General features: G+C 42.3%; 1 protein-coding gene across 1 annotated transcript in view; it reads left to right on the top strand.

The window, feature by feature from the left end:
* Nucleotides 1-22056, top strand: part of LHFPL1 (LHFPL tetraspan subfamily member 1) — a gene marked incomplete at its 3' end in the record, with an annotated part of 84258 nt that overhangs the window by 4095 nt on the left and 58107 nt on the right. Inside the window, exon 2 of the mRNA XM_079764732.1 lies at nt 10750-10848. Coding sequence (XP_079620858.1) covers nt 10750-10848 — 99 coding nt within the window. The remainder of the gene's footprint in view (nt 1-10749; nt 10849-22056) is intronic.

The raw sequence follows: 22056 nt of genomic DNA, 5'->3' as shown, positions 1-22056 counted from the left end.
CAATTTAATATACTCAGACCAGCACCCGTGTTTTATTCTGTGCTACATGCTTATAAACGGATCACTGAGAACTTGATTCAAGGAAAGGGTGCTATTTTTCTAAAAACCATTTCCTGGAAAGTCCTCCAAAGTTTCATCAGGAATCATTTAACTTATCCTTACCAGGCTGAACAAGGATTATAAAAGTGGCTTTATGTTTGGGAAAATGTTTTCAAAGAAGTTAACCTGCTAGCAAAGACTCACGTACAAATTGAAGCAGGACAGAGAATATGGTTCGGGGATTCTGATGCTCAGCTCTGGGCTTTATGCACCAGTGCTACTGATTTTTCGTTTTCCCTTTGGAGAAAAATAATGCTATCACAGTGTTTTTCAGAGTGGTCCATGAAGTACTTGTATAAGTATTACCTGGGGTGCTTGTTAATGCAGATTCCTTAGGGCCATTCTAAGACCACTGAATCAGAACTGATGCCGGGCACCCTGCGTTTTATACAACCTGTCATGCTGATTTATTTTTGAAACTCTAGTAGGAAATATTCCTGATGTATGTACCACTCAGCGGAAGAAATAGAGTTTTACCAATAGAGTTGAAGTCTCCTTCCTACCCTCATCATAGTCCCTTGTCCCCACAGCAAAGGTAACTACTGCCTTGGATTTATTATTTATGATTCTCCAGCAGATTCCAGTACACATAAAAAGTTGAGAACCTCTGCTCAGTTTTGTTTTAATATTGCTTTTAAAATGGAGTTCCCTTTTCTTCTATGTCTGCTTGTACATAAACATCTCTCTATCTCTCAAAGGTAAAGTCAAATGCAACTTCTCCTTGAAGCCTCCACTGATCTACTTTAGAAATCTCTAGCAGCACTGAAATGTCTTATAAACTCTGACTGAAAATATTAGATTGAAAGAATGGGAGACTTGAGTGGTGGGGGAGTTCCCTGGAAAGGGAAAGCTGAGATATAGCTGGAGGGTAGATATAAATTTTCCACTGTTTTTGAGTTGAAATTGCTACAAGAGCAATAAATTGAGCAAATTAATAACAAACGAACTCATACTAGGCTTCTGCTCAGGGTAGTAAATTCAAAGTACTAATAACCATATTTGGACAAGTATTTATGGATTGGGTGGGGTATGTAACAAAATCATTGCCCTCTCAAAAGTTACTCTTGTGAATGGGGAAGGGGACGCCAAGGGGGATGGTTACACCCAGTGAGGCGGCTTTCCCTGGCCAGAGACCAAATTTAGGCATTTGTCTAATTGAGAATGTGCAATTGGGAAGGGGTTATATAGCTGCTGCAATATGGGGTAGTAGTGATTCTGGCTGCAGGGAACATTGAGGGCAGCTGGGATGTAGCTGCAGGTAGGGTTCCAAGATCTGTTTGAGATTGTGTGCCTGAGGGTTTGTATTGGTGTTGAGGTTGCCACAAGGCCTGAAGCTGAGTAAAGTATCCAACTCTGGGCTTCTGCTTGGTCGGAGAAGTGAATTCAAACTATAGCAATTATGTTTAGGGAGAGCATTTGGTATATTTTGTGAAAGGAGATTCTTGTGGAGGAAGAAGTTGAGGAAGGGAAACAAAATGGTCACCTGCACATGTTCAATAGGGAAGTGAAGAAGGTAACATATTCTAAAGGGTTTTCTCTCCCTTCCTATGGAGAAGTACCTGGATGAGCATAAGCAGTTGAGACAGACTTCTCCAAAGGGCATACATGGTTCAAAGGGCAGTACAACTGGGAATGAGCAATGATACATAGAGAAGTGGGAGCCAGGATTTCATCTTATTTTCTTTGCCACCAGATCCCCATGCTTCTAATATTTGTAGTAGTGGTGATGTTCTTTTTTGGTTGCTGTTGTTAATCCTCACCCAAGGATATTTTTCCATTGATTTTATTTTTTTTAGAGAGAGAATGGAAGGGAGGGAGAGAAGGGAGAGAGAGAACCATTGATGTGAGAGTGACACGTTAATTGGTTGCCTCCTACATGCGCCCCAGCTGGGGCGGGGGATTGAACCTGGGACCCTTTGATGAGTGGGCTGATGCTCTAACCACCAAGCAACAGCACCATATTACTGGAGTACTTTTGAAATGTATATTCCTGGGCTGCAGTTACTAAATCAAATACCTGTGGATGAGGCCCCCAAATTACATTTTATTTATTTATTTTTAAATACGGTTTTTATTGATTTCAGAGAAGAAGAGAGAGGGGAGAGAAATAGAAACATCAATGATGAGAGAGAATCATTGATCAGCTGCCTCCTGCACGCCCCTCACTGAGGATCGAATCTGCAACCTGGGCATGTGCCCTTGACCTGGAATCAAACGGTGACCTCCTTTTACATAGGTCAATGCTCAACCACTGAGCTGCGCCTGCCGGGCCAATCTACATTTCTAATAAGCTCCCACTCTTCCAGAAGGTGGTAGGGCCTTGTACTGGCAAATGATTTCCGTATTGCTATTTGACACACATCTTCACAATTTGAAATTGATGAGAACTGCTGGGGACAAATATAATGGAAAATAAATTCCCCTCTGACTTCATGTTTTAAAATATGTCTCCCAGGACATCTTTCTCCAGCTATGATGAAATGTGATGGAATAAGCTGTCAGTTACAAGTCCAATATCTCCAAGATGTATGTGTACAACCTATTGTGCTCACCTGTCTAAAAGGCCAAATGAAGGATAGGAGATAAGAGGAGTAGAAATGCAGGTTGGGCAGAGCATGGAGCCACATGCACTGGGACAGAAGACATGTCTGGCAAAGATTTCTGATCTCTGTCCTGGTGCTTATGAATTATTGCAAGATAACAACTCCAACCAGGCAGCTTTTGAATGGAGCCTTATTCAGCTTCTCACTTTCCAATCGTTTGTTATGAGAACAAACAGGTGAGGGAAAATATTAGCATGGAGAATATAGGTTGAAAGTGAGAGAGGAGCCATAGAGAAAGGATACTGTTTAATAATAATCAATCTTTAATGAGCACTTTCTATGTGCCAGAAACTTTATGAGTATAACTTCTTGAAACAAACCTATAAAATAGAGTACTAGTATTCCTATTTTAAAGATGAGTTAACTGAAGTACAGAGAGATTTAAGGAACTTGCCTAAAGTTACACAGCTTCTAGGTGGCAGACCTGGAATTTGAACTTAGGTCTGTACCAGTGGTTCCCATTGTGGGGCACATGTCCCATAGGGGGGGTAATTTGATTTTTAAGGGGGGGCAATTAGAGAATGTGTTATTAACAGTAAATTGTTTGCATTTCTTATAGTTCTAGGGACCTCATATACAGTATATAAATATATATTGTGCATATTTATACATTTCAGTTCTCTATTATATGTTTTGAAACTTTATTTGCTATTTTTCATATCACTTCATGTTATTATTTTTTAAAAATAATTTCTTCCTCAATACTTCAACTGTCCTTTCATTCTTTTATTTTTCTCTTTAATGGATGTCATGTTCTTTGGAAGCTTGTTTAGACCAAGTTAATGGCCTTTTAGGCTTCCTCCACATAAATAGGAGTTCACTTTTTGAATAATAAGAATTATATGTCACAGGGGGGAGGGGCATCAGGATTTTAGAGATGCTTAGGTGGAGCTATCTAGAATTATCTTTCACAGAGATCCCTTCAGAAGTCTACCTGTTTGGGTAGTGCAGGTGAAGGAAGCTGTGTGCAAGGTAGGCAGAGCACACTGTGAAACAGATGCATTTATTGAGCACCTACTTTTACCAGGTACCAAAGATACACAGTTGAGGATAAATATGGCTCCTCCCTTCAAGGACCACACACTCCATTGAGGGATACAGACAACAAAGAGTTGTAAAAATGTAGATCACAGTATATTTTAATCATAGGAGTAAGCACAGGTTGCTATGGGAAAAGAGAGAGAGAGAGAGAGAGAGAGAGAGAGAGAGAGAGAGAGAGAGAGAGAATGTGTAACTTTGCCTGGGGGTTGGGGATGGTGAGGAAAGGCTTCCTTGAGGAGGTATTCCCTGACCTGATCTCTGCATGGTAATGTCTGAAGATCAAGGGGACTGAAGAAGGTGGAATGTCCCCCCCCCCCCCCGCCATGTCAAGAAAGGCATTTGGCCAGCATTACTTCCTGCTTGAGAAGTCAGAGTTCATGCCAGTCCTAGGGATCTGAATGTGGAGGTTGGAAAACTGAACTACTGTTATTTTATAAAATTGGGTGTTTTTCTTCCTTGTCTGTGTGAGAAAGCTCACTTTTTATTAACTCTTCCCTTAAAGAACACACACTGGAAGGAGGAAAAGGCTTAGTTTTAATACCCAATTTTGTCCTAAACCCATTGTGCAAATCCTGAGCTCATACACTCTGGCTCATACTCCTTCATATTACAGGCAGTCCTCAGGTTACATCAGACTCGATGTACATCGTTTTGTGGTTATGTCGCCATCTCCCATTTATTTATATAAAAAATGTTCCGTCATTTCAATATATGTACATATGTGCTTTATGTTTTTTATTATTTATTTACCACAAGTAAAGGTCAGGAATTGTTATCTTTTAATTTTTTTTTTACTGTTTCACTTCATTACTGCTGTGTATGTGCTCCATGTGAGTGACATAGGTGCTTATGTAGCTGGGTTCTGACTTACAGCGAAAATCAGTAAAAGTCGCCTTATGTCGTGCCATAGGAACAGATCTCAGATGTAACCCAAGGACCTACTGTATAGGAATTCAGTTTATCTGTGGTACACACACACACACACACACACACACACACACACAATTCCATTTCCTTTAAGATTTTGAGACAGATAAGAATTCCTTCTAACTTAAGCATCCCATCGAAGGGAATTTCTAACCTTAACATTTTCTAAGTTTCTAAACCATCTCACTGTCAGAATGTTCTCTCTTTTTCCTGTTAAAATGCTTCTTGCTATTTCTTCAAGGCCTTGTCTTTTTCTCTGAGTACATAAAGCTGATAGCCTTGTTGCAGACAAGCTTAGAGAGTACTTTGTGATTTTCTTTCAAAAGTCTTCATTGGAAGGCAAAATGGGCTTATTATCTTCTTAGAGTATATATTGACTTTTCCTCATTGAGGACTCCCTGAAGCAGTCTGGCCTTCACGGTCCAGCTGAGCCCCAAAGCTCTGGAATCTACAAATATGCCCTTCATTCATCATTGATCAGACACCTGCTCTCTAGAGCAGGTGTCCTCAAACTACGGCCCACGGGCCACATGCGGGTGTTTTTGCCGTTTTGTTTTTTTACTTCAAAATAAGATATGTGCAGTGTGCGTAGGAATTTGTTCATAGTTTTTTTTTAAACTATGGTCCGGCCCTCCAACGGTCTGAGGGACAGTGAACTGGCCCCCTGTTTAAAAAGTTTGAAGACCCCTGCTCTAGAGGTTCTATGTTAAATGTTAGTTTCTGCATCCATATTTGTGGCAGGTAACCACTCCATGACCTTTGATGTAGCACTCAAGTATCATGCTCTCTTGGGTGAAAGTAGGATACTCACTTGAGATCTCTCAGTGAAAAGGGAATTTATTATAACACTAGAGGCACAGTGCACGAAATTCGTGCATGGGTGGGAGGTGTCCCTTAGCCGAGCCTGCACCCTCTCCAAACTGGGACCCCTTGAGGGATGTCCGACCGCATGCTTAGGCCCAATCCCAGTGGGCGGTCGGACATACCTTTCACAATCCAGGACTGCTGGCTCCCAACTGCCCTCCCCTGCAAGCCTGGTCCCCCCCAACTGCCCTCCCCTGCTGGCCTGGTACCCCCAAACTGCTCTCCCCTGCAGGCCTGGGTCCCCCCCAACTGCCCTCCCCTGTATTCCTGGTCCACCCCAACTGCCCTCCCCTGCTGGCCTGGTCTCCCCCAACTGCCTCCCCTGCATGTCTGGTCCCCCCCAACAGCTCTCCCCTGAAGGCTTGCTTCCCCCCCAATTGCCCTCCCTTGCAGTCCTGGTCCCCCCAAAGTGCCCTCCCCTGCAGTCCTGGTCCCCCCCCCAACTGCTCTTCCCTGCAGGCCTGGGTCTCCCACAACTGCCCTCCTCTGCTGGCCTGGTCACCCCCAACTGCCCTCCTCTGCTGGCCTGGTCACCCCTAACTTCCCACAATTGCCCTTCCCTGCAGGCCATCTTGTGGTGTCCATCTTCTGGTGACCATCTTGTGTCCACATGGGGGCAGCCATCTTTGAGCATAATGGGCAGCCATCTTGTGTCTTGGTATGACAGTCAATTTGCATATTACTCTTTTATTAGATAGGACTAGAGGCCCAGTGCACAAAATTCATGCACGCAGTGGGAGGGGGGCTCAGCCTGGCCTGCATCCTCTCCAATCTGGGAACCCTCAGGGGATGTCCAACTGCTGGATCAGGCCTAAACCAGCAGTCGGACATCCCTCTCGCAACACAGGACTGCTGGCTCTTAACTGCTCATCTGCCTGCCTGCCTGATCATCCCTAAACACTCTGCCTCCCTGCCTGATCACCCCTAACTGCCTCTGCCTGCCTGCCTGATCACCCCTAACTGCCTCTGCCTGCCTGCCTGCCTGATCACCCCTAACTGCCTCTGCCTGCCTGCCTGATCACCTCTAACTGCCTCTCCCTGCCTGCCTGATCACCCCTAACTGCCTCTGCCTGCCTGCCTGATCACCCCTAACTGCCTCTGCCTGCCTGCCTGATGCCCCTAACTTCTCCCCTGCCAGCCTGATCATCCCTAACTGCTCTCCCCTGCCAGACTAATTGCCCCTAACTGCCTCTGCCTGCCTACCTGATCACCCCTAACTGCCTCTGCCTTGGCCCCCACCACTGTGGCTTTGTCCAGAGGATGTCTGGAAGACACCCGGTCTATCTGGTCTAATTAGCATATTACCATTTTATTAGTATAGATAAGGAAATTTGAACTCAAAAGCCATTGGGAAGCACTGGTTTCTCTCTAGCTCTTTCATGGGCAGTATGGAGTTTTTCTTCATGGTATGTCTGCTTCATGCTACTGTATCAATCAGTTTTCTCAGCCTGCCAAGATGTTATATCTACTCATAACTTTAGATTGAACTTGGCTTCAGCTTGACACAGACTTGATTCTACCTCCTGTTATCTTTTTCTCAACTTCTTCTGTATCTGCTAACTAACTCAGCATTTCTGCTTCTTTTTTGGATAATATAGCATTTCTATGTTTCTTGATTAAAACTTTCAGAAACAAGAGTCTGGTCCAGATCATATCTACATGCCAGGTTATGATGTCACCAATTACTGGCCAGCCAATAAATTTTATTGTTTTGTATCAGATGCCAATACTAGGTCCAATTCACTGTCACCAAAGGCATGGTATGGGGAGGTCAGAGGTTATAAAATGTAAACCTAGGCAGCAGCAAGAGCTGTGGATTTTGCACTTACCCTTACTTAGAAGGCAGTGCTCACAAGTACCAGATTAGTATTTCTGGTTGGAAGAGTAAAGTTATTAATAAGATCTCACAAAGTTTCCCTGTAGTAACTAAATGAACTAAACAAAGTGGAGATGCAGACAAGGGGCACAGTGGAAGGTATGGGAAACTAAAGAAAGGAGGCATAGCCCTACCAGGTTTGGCTCAGAGGATAGAGCATAGGCCCTCGGACTGAAGGATCCCAGGTTCGATTCCAGTCAAGGGCATGTACCTTGGTTGTGGGCTTGATCCCCAATAGGGGGCATGCAGAAGGCAGCTGATCCATGTTTCTCTCATTGATGTTTCTAACTCTCTAGCCCTCTCCCTTCCTCTGTGTAAAATCAATTATATATATATATATATATATATATATATATATATATATATATATATTATATATTACACTTGAGACCTATATAATTTTATTAACCAACTAGAGGCCCCGTGCACCGATTCGTGCACCAGTGGGATCCCCCTGCCTGGCCTACGGGGACTGGGCCAAAACCAGCTCTCTAACATCCCCTGAGCGGTCCAGGATTGTGAGAGGGTGCAGGCCAGGCTGAGGGACCCCACCGGTGCACGAATCTGTGCACTGGGCTTCTAGTATGCATATAAGATCTTTGGTTAATCCTTCTGCTCTCCCCCCTCACTCCTTCCCTCTGAGATTCATCAGTTTCTTCCATGTTTCCATGCCTATGATTTCCACTCCTGCGTTGAACATCTGCCCCCTGGTGGTCAGTGCTCATCATAGCTACTGGTCAGACAGTCAGTTGGTCAGCTGGTTGTTTAGGCTTTTATATATATAGATGTAACCCCAATAAAATATACATAAAAAAGAAACAAAAACAATAAAAGGAGTAAGATATGGAAGTGATCTTTTTGGCGCTCAAGTTTTTATAAACAGTTAAGCTCAATATTTAACACTTACACAGTAATATACTGTTCATGAAGAGGTTTTTTTCAGCTTTAGATTTGACTTTATTTTTTATTTATTTTTAATTTCTTTATTGATTAAGGTATCACATATTTGTCCTCATCCCCCCATTCCCATCCCATACCCCTCCCCACAGATGCCCCCATCCCCCTGTTGTCCTTAACCACTGGTTAGGCTCATATGCTTGCACACAAGTCCTTTGGTTGATCTCTCCCCTTTACCCCCACCCTTCCCTACCCTCCCTCTGAGGCCCAACAGTCTGATCCATGCCTCCTTGTTTCTGGGTCTGTTCTTGTTCATCAGTCTATGTTGTTCTTTATTTCCCCTAGATGAGTGAGATCATGTGCTATTAGAAATACACTTATAAGAACTGAAAATGAGACAAGCAGTAATGGTTATGGTGACAGGCAAATGAATCGGTCTGTAGTGAGTTTCTTTCTGGGCCAACAGTTCTTTTGAGACCCAATTTCAATGTCCAACAGTTTCTTATGTGTACATGTCAGCACTGACATTACAGTTCTGGATGGTGGACAAACGGTGGTAATGAAGTTCCGACTCTCTCTGGTTTGGTCCTGGGCAACCTGCAGTGATGCACAGCTGCTAACTGCTAGTATGGGAAGGCCACATCAGCGTCTTCTGTCTCTGGACTGCTTCTCTTCTGTCTTCATGGCTGGAGTAGTCCTGTCGATTCCTCTCTGTTGTTGGAATCCACATGGTCTCGTGGCTGCTTCGTGCTTCCTATGCCCAGCTCAGATCAGGACCCAGGTGACTGACAGAGACTTGGCCGACAGCAGCTGCCCTCTCACTCCAACAAGAATTGTTTAAGTTGTCTTATACCCATGGTGGGGGGAAGTGGGTTTACGATATCTAAATCCAGCCTACCACCAGGAATGCTCAGGACCTACTCAAGAAGGCAAATAATCCCTTCCACCAATATTTACAGGGTAAAATAAGATTGTTGTTAGAGTAATAAATTTGACAGTAAAATAGTAGTCAAGTTTTCAGGCAAATTTAAATTGGCTAGTTGAAACAAGTGAATATTCTAGAAAAATTAATTGTACTGGACAAAAAGGTGTTCCTAAAGTGTTAACTAAAATTTTTATTGGTACTTCATCTCATGATAAAATTTTGCACCATGTAATGAACCTAAAACAATAATATTATAGTGCAAAAAATTAAAATTTAAAAGCCATCAAGACTACATTATAAAATTTTCAAAAGCCTCCTAACATTTAAATCAAAAAAGGAGGGGATAGTAGAGGAATATCATGTAAGGAAAAATATCCTGTAAGTAAATTACATCTAGAAAATTAATACTTTAGAAAATTAATTGTAAGGCTAAAAGCAAGACACCCGTGAAAAACACACAAGGTGACAAAACAAGCCAGAGGAAAATCATTTGGGCAAAAAATGAAATAGGATCCCAAGTCAAATTTATAGAAAAAATTCCTTTATTAACTTTTGGTCGAGAATATGTTTGTATATTTTTTATTTTTTAAGTTTTATTTTATTGTTTAAAATATTACATATAGTATTACATATGTTTCCCTTTCCCCCCATTGACCTCCCCCCAGCCACACCCACCCACTGGCACAGGCCCTCACACCCTAGTGAATGTGTCCATTGGTTATGCTTATATGCATGCATACAAGCCAGTCAGAGAAAGATAAATATCACATGATCTCACTCATTTGTGGAATATAATGAACATTATAAACTGATGAACAAAAATAGATACAGATACAAAGAAGCATCAAAAAGACTGTCAAAGTTCAGTGGGAAGGCAGGGGAGGGATCAACCAAAGGACTTGTATGCTTGCAAATAAAATATATTTTTTAAAGAAAGGAGGTAGGTTTAGCATGAATTTGGAATGATTTCTCAGAAGAAGTAAGTGTTTCTGGAAGAGGGAGTGTGGTGCCTGCTCACCAGGAGAAGCCAATGCAACATGAATGCTTTGTGTAGATCTCAGTCTGGCAGCTGATTCCAAGTTACAGAAATCATGACCTACCTTCAACTCCTAGGGACCTAATTGATTTTTAGAAAAGGCTGAATTTTTAGGTAACAGTATTAGTCTCTATATTGTGACTTTTTGTAAATCAGACCAAGATAGAAGAGGATTCTGGTTGGAGAGACCAAATTAGCTTTGTAAATAATTGTCAAAAATATTTCAGCTATAAAAATTACATTGCCCTGTCTCAATTCCCAATACTGCCTTTTATAAGTTGTTCCCTCTACAACTCACCACTTTTGGCATGGCAAAGATATCCTTTTGAGTTGGGTGGTGTTATAGACATTTAGGGTAAAAGGGGAGAGGTAAACTCTGAGTGGAAAAGGCAGAATTTAAGCTGAGATAATCTAGAGGGAATATTGGGGTCACACAAGACCTATTTTATTTTTCTACCTGTGTGTATGTTTTTCTTTCTAGGGCTGCTGATAAGCTCAGGCTGTGCATTATACCCCTTAGGATGGAATAGCCCGGAAGTAATGCAAACATGTGGGAATATCTCCAATCAATTTCAGTTAGGTAAGGTGGCCTGGGCAGGATGGCAATGGTGGTTCATCTGTTTTTCAAAGTGCTTTACATCTTGAACGGGCCTCTGGTTGCTAGTGGTGCTTGCCTGAGTCTCTCTCATTGTGCTAGCTTGTGAGAAGTGGTGGCTTGGCCAGATTATCCACTTCCTTGACTGTGTCTCTCCACACCCTTTGTGCACTTTTATCTGGAGTCTTATGACCAGTTTTGGGCAACCCTATCTACAGCAGGATTTCAAATGCTTGGAGACTGATGATCTGTCATCCTCTGAATAAATCCTACTTCCTATTAATACATCCTTCTAGGCACTGTTTTTCAAATACAAATCAACAGTATCTCTTCTTATTCTCTACTGAGGATATAACAAAGGGTAATTTGGTTTTCATCATGTATTAGGAACCCAGGTTACATATTGGGAATTGTTACTGGCACGTTACGGGCATTGTTACATTGGCAGTAACTGTTAAATATTAGAAGGAGTGACAGAAATAGCTCGTGACTATCCTATGATTGCCAACTCTCAATGAGAATGGCTTACATTTACTAATGTGAATGGGAATAGATTGGGCTCTAATTGGAAGACTTAAAAGTATTTTTCCAACTTACCATGATGGACGAGAATAAGAAGGAAAATGTCTAAATTTCCTTGACTATTCTCAAAGGTAGGAGAGAACTTTGGAACAATGAGGCCACCCATCTCATATAGCTTATGCCCTATTACTTCCATTTCTCTCTGTTGACTCACACTGTTTTTTGTCTCGTGTGACTAATTTTTGGAGGAAGGAGTTGCTCACTATAAAAACATTACATAAGGGAAGGATATGACAAGTGTGGAGAAAAGGGAAGCAAGCTACTGATCCTGCTAGCTGGGGTAGAGAAAGATAAGTATTTCATACATTTATCCTACTTGGTTGTTAGATCTATAATTCTACTTTAAAAAGCTTTATCCTATATCAGTGATGGTGAACCTATGACACGCATGTCAGCACTGACACGCGTAGCCATTTCTGATGACACGCAGCCGCTGAGGCAGCCGCATGCCGAGGATGAAACATTTGCTGCTCCTGAGGATGAAACATTTGCGAAATAATGTTTTTTCCTCAAAGTGACACACTACCCGAGTTATGCTCAGTTTTTTGGCGAAGTTTGACACACCAAGCTCAAAAGGTTGCCCATCACTTTCCTATATTATAAAAGCCTAATATGCAAATTGTGCCCTCGACTGGAGTTCCCCTGGGAATTCAACCGCTGGACCAGTCACTATTACCTGCACTGACCACCAGGGGGAAGATGCTCCAACTGATAGGTTAGCTTGCTTCGGGCACTGGTGGGCTGGACTGGAAAGTGAGGTGTGAGGTGAGAGCCCTCAGGAAGCTCCCAGGGTTTGGCCTGAGCCCCAGGCAGAGGCAGGCATGGGCAGGAGCCAGGAGGGACTGGGTGGTGTGGGAGGCTGCTACCTGTGATCCTATAGCCTTGGATTGTGAAGCCCTCTGCAGCCTGTGGTGTTCTCAGTGCTCAATTTGTAATCTTCAGAGCTGCTTCTTTTTATTTGTTAAGTTTCACTGACTACTCCAGGAGAGTGGGTAGCACCATTACGGAGGGACAGGCTAGGTGTGTCTGCCCAAGGCCAAGGGGCGGCCTCAGGCTCCCCGGGACCCAGAGGTGCAGCAGAGAGGGGGATGGGGCTGAGTCAGAGCAACGGAGTCCAAAACTTGAAAGGAAGGGGGAGGCAGCGAGGGGTGGAGGGAGACAGCTGCACAGGGGCTTAGAAAAGCTGCTGGGTGGGGAAAGCCAAGGAGCCTGGTGCCTCTCTCACAGGACAGGCTCCAAGTCCCTCTCCTCCTCCCCGTGACCTGTCACCCCAGCTCTCCTCTGAGGCCCTGCCTAGGCTTGCCCCTGAAAAACTCCACACCACTGCAGCCCCTCCAGTACTGCCTTGCCTGCACCTCCATGCCCACCCTGCAGAACCCCGCCCAGTTCCACACAGCCTTTGGGGAGCTCCCCCCGGGAGGAGAAAGGGGGAGGCTGCAGACAGGAGGTTGCAGGAGGAGGGGGCAGAGTAGGGCCCACCAAGTTAGATGTAGGGGAGGGAGGGAGAGGCCCCACAGCACTGGGAATAGAGATGGCCAGGGTAGGTGGGCCATGCTGAAGCGTCGCCCTTGGTTGAAGTACTAGTAGAAATTCTGACCCCATTTTACAGACCACAGCAGAGTGTTTGTGTGTGCTTGTGGGGAGGGGGACAAAAGAGGGTGTGAGGGGACTGGATGGATGAAGAGCAGCAATGTTTGATTCATGGCCTATTTATTTTTGCGGGGGCCTGATGTGGTGGGGGCCAGACATGGTGGGGATATCCCTTTTCTGCGTCCCACGCGGGAAGAGAGATGAACAAACCGGTTCTAAATGGAGGTGGCCAGGGATTGAGAAAATAAAGAAAACAAGACGCAGAAATAGATTCATGAAGCTGGGAGCCTGGGTGGATCTTTCTGTGCCTGGCTGAGGCCACAGAACTGATCCAGACTGCAAAGCTGAGGCTTTATTTATAATCAGGGACAAACAAGGCAATTGACAATGCTCCTGTAAGTTTCACTTGTTTTGGCAGCATTTGCTGCCCCTCCCACAGCCCACTAGCTACCCAGGAAAGATCTAGGGATCAGTTACAAGATCAAGCTTAATTATGCTTAGAGGACTGTGCCCTTCGAAGCTTGGGGCTTGTTTGTGACTTTGCCAGCAGGTCAGTCCGAGGCTTAACCCTATAACCGCTTCCCACATCTCACCCTTTCTTTTAAATTTAAGCTACTAATAATGGAAGTAAAATTTAAACATCAAGAACAAATTTCTGACTATTAAAACATTAACAAAGCAATGCCAATGCAAAATCCAGACATGGATTAATAATTAATAAAACAATGCCAATGCAACACAACAATAAAGAAATCAAACTACAGTAACATTTTCCTACTAAATGAAAGTTTCTTTTGCTGATTTATTCAAGAGTCCTCACACTTGGCTGTGCAAGAGTTTGCAGAAGACTGGTACCTAATCAATGCTAGCATGGCCAGGAACATGATTGAATAAGTAGCTTCAACTTCTTGCTTTTCCACAATCTGCTGTTCTTCAGTCGTTTTCTTCAGATGACTCCATGTTGGCACCTCAGTCCCTTGCGTAGCTTTCAGTTTTCTTCTTCCTCTGCTTTGCTGTCATCAGGGCAGCTCTCAGTCCTTTTGAGTGAAGGGACACAGGAACTTCTCTGAGTCCGTTGTGGTGACGGACGTAACGCTCTGGCACCCAAATTGGCTGCATTGCTTCTTCTGGAAAGATATAAAACACAACCTGTTCCCCACATTATTACTGAATCTGATAAAACTCTTGTCTGCTTTATGCTTCCTTCCACCTAGCTGACTCGATGGAAGCTATTGTACAGGAGGCCTGATGCCTTTCACCTGCTGTACGATCCTTTGCATTATAATTCAAAAATTTTAAAGTATAAAAAGCATGACTGAGCCTCTTTTGAGGTGACACATAACACCTGTCTCCCCCTTTTTGTTTTAATACATGATTTTAAGAGTATGATTGGCTCTTTCCACTATTGAGTGACATCCATTTTGTCAGATTTGATTAGGTTTAAGTCCTTGGGGATTTACCCCTAAAGTTGGCACAGAAAGGTGGATAACAAACTGAGGACATTGCTTCCAATAAAACATGGAAATTGTCTTTCTTTAATAACATTTTAAAGGCTGAAAATTAAATGAAAAGTTCCTCTGAATTGTGTGCCCTATAGTAGCTGTATCAATAATTTTGGCCATACTTACCACATAAACACTATTACTATAGGTTGAATGGGCTCCATAGCAAGATCTATTAAGGCATAAATAGGAGCTTGTATTTCTACTGAAATATAAGGGGTTTGAAGGACCTTTGCCCTCCTGCTGCAGTAGATCCAGCCTTTCCAGAACTGGATCCATCTGTAAAAATGGTTAATGCCTGAGGTATAACATTTCTTTTAATGTGGCAGGTAATACTATTCCCTGTGTTAGAAATAAAGCAAGACCCTCAAGTCAGGGGTCCTCGTAGAACACAAAACATCAAACATTTTGATTTCTATGCAGGAGGACCTTCCTTGCTCTTGGTCCTGGGAAACCTGCAGTAGTGCACAGGTGCTGATTGCTAGCATGGCAAGGCATCTTCACTATTTTTATTTCTCTTCTGTCTTGTGGGCCACTACTTATTCTGTGGCTGGAACAGTTCTATCAGGTCCTCTCTGGGATCTGTTGTTGTAGGAATCCACATGGGCTTTGGAGTTTTCTGGAAATATAAACATATTCTCGACCAAAGGTTAATAAAGAACTCTTTTCTATAAATTAGACTTGGGATCCTTCTGATTTTTGTCCAAATGGTTTTCCTTTGGCTTATTTTGGCACCATAAGATTTTTTCATGTGTGCATTATAAATGAAAAATAATTTTTAAAGTAAAATTTTAAAGCAATTAAGGTTTGATATAATTTACTTACAGAATATTTCTTACAAGATATTATTTTAATAATCCTATTTTTATTTAATTATTATGAGGCTTTTGTAAAAAAATTTATTTTAATGCAGTCTTGATAACCTTTTATTTTTACACAGAAATATGACTGCTTTGGATTCATTGCATGTTAAGCAATTTTACTATGAGATGAACTATCAATAAAATTTTAGTTAATACTTTAGGAACAACCTTTTGTACAATTAAATTTTCTTGAATATTTACTTATTTTTAATTAGCCAATTTAATCTGAAAACTTGACTCTTTTACTGTCAAATTTAATACTCTAACAACAATCTTAGTTTATCCTGTAAATATTAATGGAAATGGTTATTTTGCATCCTTGAGAAAGCCCTGAGCATTCCTGGATTTAGGCTGGATTTAGACATAGGGCAACTGCCATCAGCCAACTCTCTGTTGCCTGGGTCCCAATCCAAGCTGGGGCTAGTCTCTTTCTGTTATCTGGGTCCAGATCTGATCTGAGCCAAGTCTCTGTACATTGCTTGGGTCCCGATCTGAGCTGGCATGGGAAGCACAAAGCAGCCATGGGGCAGGAGACCTCCCTCAGAGGAGGCGAGTGTTCAAGCCCCTGCAATGTTGGGGGGGTGAGGATCTGTGCCCCACCTCTGGTGACCCCCAAATTCTCTCCTGATGGCCCCTCTGCGACTGTGCCTGTCTTAGGTTGTTCCGCCCCTGAGGAATCTTAGCCGTCTTTGACTAACCAGCCATCCTCCGGGGCCAAGCAGGGTGATGTGTGGTTCAGTTCTGTCTCCTTGGTAGCCTATGCCCCCATGGCCTCCATGCCCAGAACCTGCCTTGGGATCCCCTCGCCTGCTGGTGGGGCCCTGGCATTGATCACATATCTTCGGGAACCCAGGTTTCTTCTCCAGGGAGGGCCCAGCTCACGCCATTGTGCGAGAAATAGATCCATGGTACCAGCCACCATGAAGCTTCAACCTCAGCATGAACAGAAAACTCAGGCAACAGCTGTGGTCAATTGGATTGTGAGAAGAGGGTCCCTCTTGGCAAAAAGGGCAAGAGGGACCAATATAGAATGCTCAAGTGCCTCCCCAGGGTGCCTTCCACACCATGGAAGGGATTAAATCCTTTCATGTCCTTTTTAAATTGCTACCAAATATTCAAAGAATTAGTTTGTAAGTTTGTTTGGGATAAATGTACAGTATGCTGTTGTAAAATATCAAAAATTATAATGAAATTGGAGAATAATATCATGTAAGGATATTCTTTGCTCTAGGCAATGGCAATTCAATTTCAAACTGGCTATCAATTTCTTTTTGTATAGACAAGGTTTTAACCAATTAATGTCCCCTAATAATTTCTTAAAGTCACTTAATCTTTTCTTATCTCCACCTTCGGAGGCCTAATGCATTGGTTATCAATTACAATCCTTATGATATTTGAAGGAAACCTATCTTTATTTCCTTCCAAAATAATTTTTTAGGCTAAAGATAGTTTCATTTAAAAATCTTTGCCACATGAAACAATTTCTCTTAAGGTTATGGTGACCACTAGTATGGATTAGATTTAATATTTTAATAACAATCCTCAGTTTATCCTGTAATACCAGTGAAAGAGATTTCAAAATTTTCAAATTTCTCCTTTTTATTAAGCAAGAAATTTATTTTTAAGAGTATTCCCATTAGCTAATTTGCATATACAGAGGGATCATGGGAAGCCTTCAGTAACTTTCTTAGAAGACTTATTTAAATTGCTTACAAAGACATTGGCTTATTTAAAGGAAGGGGGTTGGCCTTTGTTATTTCAAGATGGTGGCCCCCAAGTCACGTGAGTGGTAAGACATGTGGCTATCATGGCGGCTGCTCAATCTGTTCTTTTAAAGGAAAGTAAAAAAATCACATTTCCGACAATCACTAGCTGTTTTTGGTCTTTATTAGAATTGTTTATAAAATTATTGGCTTTTCATTAAGCTGAAAACCTTGATTATAATTTAACTAGAGGCCTGGTGCACGAAATTCGTGCATGGCGGGGAGGGGAGCAGGGGGGGTGTTGTCCCTCAGCCCAGCCTGCAGTCTCTCCAATCTGGGACCCGTCAAGGGACCTTCATTTTTTCCTTCAAGAGTGTGGTGGAAAAACCCTAGATCACCTTCTTGGATTCTTATAACCCAAATTACCAAGAACACTGAAAGTGGTGGACTACAGGGAGCTTAGCCAATGAGTTGTCAGAAAAGGTATTAACTCTCAAACTGGTTTGACTCAGTGGATAGACCGTGGGCCTGCAGACTGAAGGGTCCCAGGTTTGATTCCTGTTAAGGGCATGTACCTTGGTTGGAGGCATATCCCCAGTGGGGAGTGTGCAGGAGGCAGCTAATGGATGTTTATCTCTCATTGATATTTCTGACTGTCTATTCCTCTACCCTCTTCTCTGTAAAAAAAATCAATAAATTTTTTTTTTAAAAAGGTGTATCCTCTGCAGCTCATGCAGCCCCTGGGTTGTGTCCACTGGGCTAGGGGCGTGTCCCTGCCACCCAGTGGTGGCTGCCAGAGTCTCCGCACACCCTAGAGGCTAGCAGCCATCCCCCTGTGGAGGGCGCTAGGCTGGGGGCATGGACACAAACTGCCTCTTGGTGCTGGAGCTTGGAAAGCCTCTGGGGCAGGGCGGGAACATCCCCGTCTCCAAATGCCCCAAGGCCAGCAGCCAGCCTGACCCTGGGCCTCAGGCTCGGGGCATGCAGGGACCCTGGGCAGCATGCAGCAGTGGCCGCCAGGGTCTCGGCACACCCCAGAGGCCAGCAGCCAGCCCCCGGTCTTGGGCGCCTGGCTGGGGGCATGGCCCCAAACCGCCGCTTCAGGCGGGAGACTTTGCAAGCTGCTGGGGGCGGGGCAGGAAGCGACGCGGGGATGTTCCCGCCCCACCAGGTGGCTTGGCACCTACACCCATAGGCTTTGAGTGGCCAGGGGGCGTTCTGGGACTCCTGCCACTCAGGACCTAAGTAGGGGCCTACAGGCCACTCAGCGCCCACATATGCAAATTAACTGCCACCTTGTTCACTCTGATTGGCTGTGGGCATAGCGAAGGTGCGGTCAATTTGCATGTTTCTCTTTTATAAGGTAGGATAAGCTAATTTATTTAAGTAATTAAAGTAGGTATCTTCATTTTAAAAATAAAGCAAAATTACCTCTGAATTCACAAGCCACAAATGTTGCCCCACCTTTAGCTTAATGCAGGAGGCTACATAAAGTCAGGCAGTAAATGGTGGCTTCTAATATGTTCTTAAATATTATTTGGATTCAGTTACTTATAAAAACATTGGCTTCTCATGTAACTTAATTTATATGAGACCTTGATTATATTTTAAAAAACTAATTTATAAAGTAACTTTAGCAGGTATCTTTAATTAAAAAAAAAGGCAAAGAAACTTATTCGGTAAACTTACAGGTTTGATACTTTATTGGTCTGATCTAAAAGCATAAACAGTGTCCCACCTCCAGCCAATTAAAAATTGCAGGCTGCTTGAGGCTTTTGTCTTTCTTGAAATTCTACTGCTGTTGAAAATTTTGGATATATTTAAGAAATATATTGTTTTTGCCCTTCTTACAGGCGAAAACTTTCATAACATTTAATATATATGTATATAAGTAAAATATATTAATTAATTTTTATTTGATAAAGCTTTCCATGTGATTCCAGGTATCAATCGGTTTAATTTAAAAAATATAATTTTTTAAGAGAGAACAGACTTTTGAAACATTTCGGGGCCCGTGAAATGTCTAAAAGCTACTCTCAAAACCTTGAAATACACTTGGAAAGATCAAATATATATATTTATATATTTATATATATGATTTAAAGATTATACTTAAATTATCTCAAAGAATATCAATTACATTTAAACTGGATTATATAATTAATCCTCTTTTTTAAATCAGACCAAGAAGTAACATATTTTGAATTCCTAATTATTTAAGAGAAAACACATTTTATTTTCTCAAAACCACGTTTTTATATTTTAGGTATTATTACCACATTTATATAATTTCTCCCAATTCAATTTGAACCTTAAACTTTCAGAGCTTGCAAGTCAAATATTAGCAGTTCTTAGATTAACAACACTTTTATATTCATAAGAATAAATTTTAAAATCTAATAATTAACTTTAAACCATATTTTTTCTGCCCGGGGAAACTGAGAAGCAAACTTGTAGGTTAAAGGAGCCACTTTTGCAGGAAAAACTTTTAGGCCTAGCCACTTGACCTTTTCTGGGAAGGTCAGCTAGCAAAAGGTGTAGCCATTTATGTGCAAATTTTAAAAGGGTGTAGCTTTAAAACCTCTTTATGGCAAGAAAAGAGACCTTAAACTTTCAGATCTTTAAATTTTAGGTAGCGAAATTAAATACTTAGCATTTGTCAAATCAATAATACTTTTACATTTTTAAGGATACATTTCAAATAAAATATAAGGCATATTTAATTAATAGATTAACTTCTATCCTCTAGACTTCATGCAATGCATACTCAGATCAACATTTCAGTATTATAACAATTCAATACATTTAGATAATTTAAATTTATCATTTGATTTAGTAAACTTCCAAGTTCTTTTAAATTTCCAGCTGATAGGCCTGGCCCAGCCTCTAAATTTCAAAACGTTCACAATTTTCCTGCTGGGGAAGTCAAGAAGCAAACTCTCAGCCATACATGTGTAAACTTGACTATTTCCTTCCTGCTATTTATTTGCCTCTGGCAGGAAATTTCAAGAGAGCTACTTTAGATGCCTTGGGAAACTAGCCTGTATTTCTTTCCTGGTTCATCTCCGCCATTTTTAAGGCCAAAACAGTCTCGGGTTTTTATTCTGTACACAGAAAAGAGTCAAGTTCAGCTCAAAACTATGTGCACTCATTTTTAAACTGGCCTTTTCCCCTTACATGTGCACAGAAACCCCAGATGCATTTATGACTTTGTAAAAGCTTTAAGTCATTAGCTGGAAAATAAATAAAGATGGCAAAGATAAGGCCTCTCAAAGTGGCTTTCTTGGGGAGTGGCGTCCATATTGGATCACCATGTGTCTCCTTTCCCCCACCTCCTTGTTACTTCGGGGGAAGTTTCAGTAATGGTCTGGCTTCTACTGTTTTTATTTTATTTACTTTTTCAATTTTTATTTATTTTTATTTTTTAAGGAAAGAAAAATATTTTTTAAGATAAAGAATTATTGGCAGTTGCTGAGAAATTCCTTTAATCCTTAAACTCTCTTGTGTTGAATCAAGGCCATCACTAATTAAAATAGGAATTTTCTCTGGACATTTTGCTGAGTATTGGTCACACAACTGCTTTCTAACATTTTCCCAGGTTTCATCAACAAAACTTAAGAAATCAAGAATCTGACTACGCTTAACAGCATCTTTGAGCTATGAGCATAGTTTAAAGCATTTAGAAGGATTACCCATGTTTTACACCTGGCTATTTTAATTCAGTTCAATACAAATACACTCCCCATTACCTTACATTTCTTAAATCTGTGGTGTGCGCAATTCTTGGGAGTGATCCCTTGTCTCTTACCTCTTGTTGCCTCTTTCATGGCCCATGTTGGTCGCCAGAATGCGGGGACCTGGTGTGGCAGGGGCCAGACATGGCGGGGATCTCCCTTTTCCGCATCCCGTGCAGGAAGAGAGATGAATGAACTGGTTCTAAATGGAGGCGGCCAGGGATTGAGAAAATAAAGAAAACAAGATGCAGAAATAGATTCATGAAGCTGGGAGCCTGGGTGGATCTTTCTGTGCCTGGCTGAGGCCACAGAAATGATCCAGACTGCAAAGCTGAGGCTTTATTTATAATCAGGGACAAACAAGGCAATTGACAATGTTCTTGTAAGTTTCACTTGTTTTGGCAGCATTTGCTGCCCCTCCCACAGCCCACTAGCTACCCAGGAAAGATCTAGGGATCAGTTACAAGATCAAGCTTAATTATGCTTAGAGGACTGTGCCCTTCGAAGCTTGGGGCTTGTTTGTGACTTTGCCAGCAGGTCAGTCCGAGGCTTAACCCTAAAACCACTTCCTACAATTTTTATTTTTGTTAATATATTTTTCTTGATTTCAGACAGGAAGGTAGAGGGAGAGAGAGATAGAAACATCAATGATGAGAGAGAATTGATCTGCTGCCTCCCACACACCTCCTACTGGGGATTGAGCCTGTAACCCAGGAATGTGCCCTTGACCGGAATTGAACCCAGGACCCTTCATTCCACAGGTCATGGCTTTATGCACTGAGCCAAACCAGCTAGGGTGACCCATAGCCTATTTAAAACTGCTGCAGTAGGCTAAACAGGGGGTCTTACCACAATGGTGTTACCTGATAATGTGGGTGTCTCTCCTTATGTTGGGGTAATCGGAACTGCAGTGAAATAAAGACACACCCATGGAGCCTGCAAAGGGTTTCCACACACATGATGCAGTTTACTTTGTGTGGCAGCTGAAGAGGGTTAGCAGAGCCTTGGAAGGACATGAGGTCTCTAAGACCAGGGCCTGGAGGGAAAGTGCATGCTGAGCATTCCATGCCATGAGTTACAATCTATACATATAAAAGCCTAATTTGTTAAGTGTCTGACTGAGCAGGCAACTGACTGGTCACTATGACATGCACTAACCACCAGGGGGCAGATGTTCCAACCAGTAGGTTAGCTTGCTGCTGCGGTCCCGCCGATCGGG

Source organism: Cnephaeus nilssonii, assembly GCF_951640355.1.
Source record: "Cnephaeus nilssonii genome assembly, chromosome: X".
Classification (NCBI taxonomy): domain Eukaryota; kingdom Metazoa; phylum Chordata; class Mammalia; order Chiroptera; family Vespertilionidae; genus Cnephaeus; species Cnephaeus nilssonii.
This window is presented reverse-complemented; position numbering and strand designations above follow the sequence as displayed.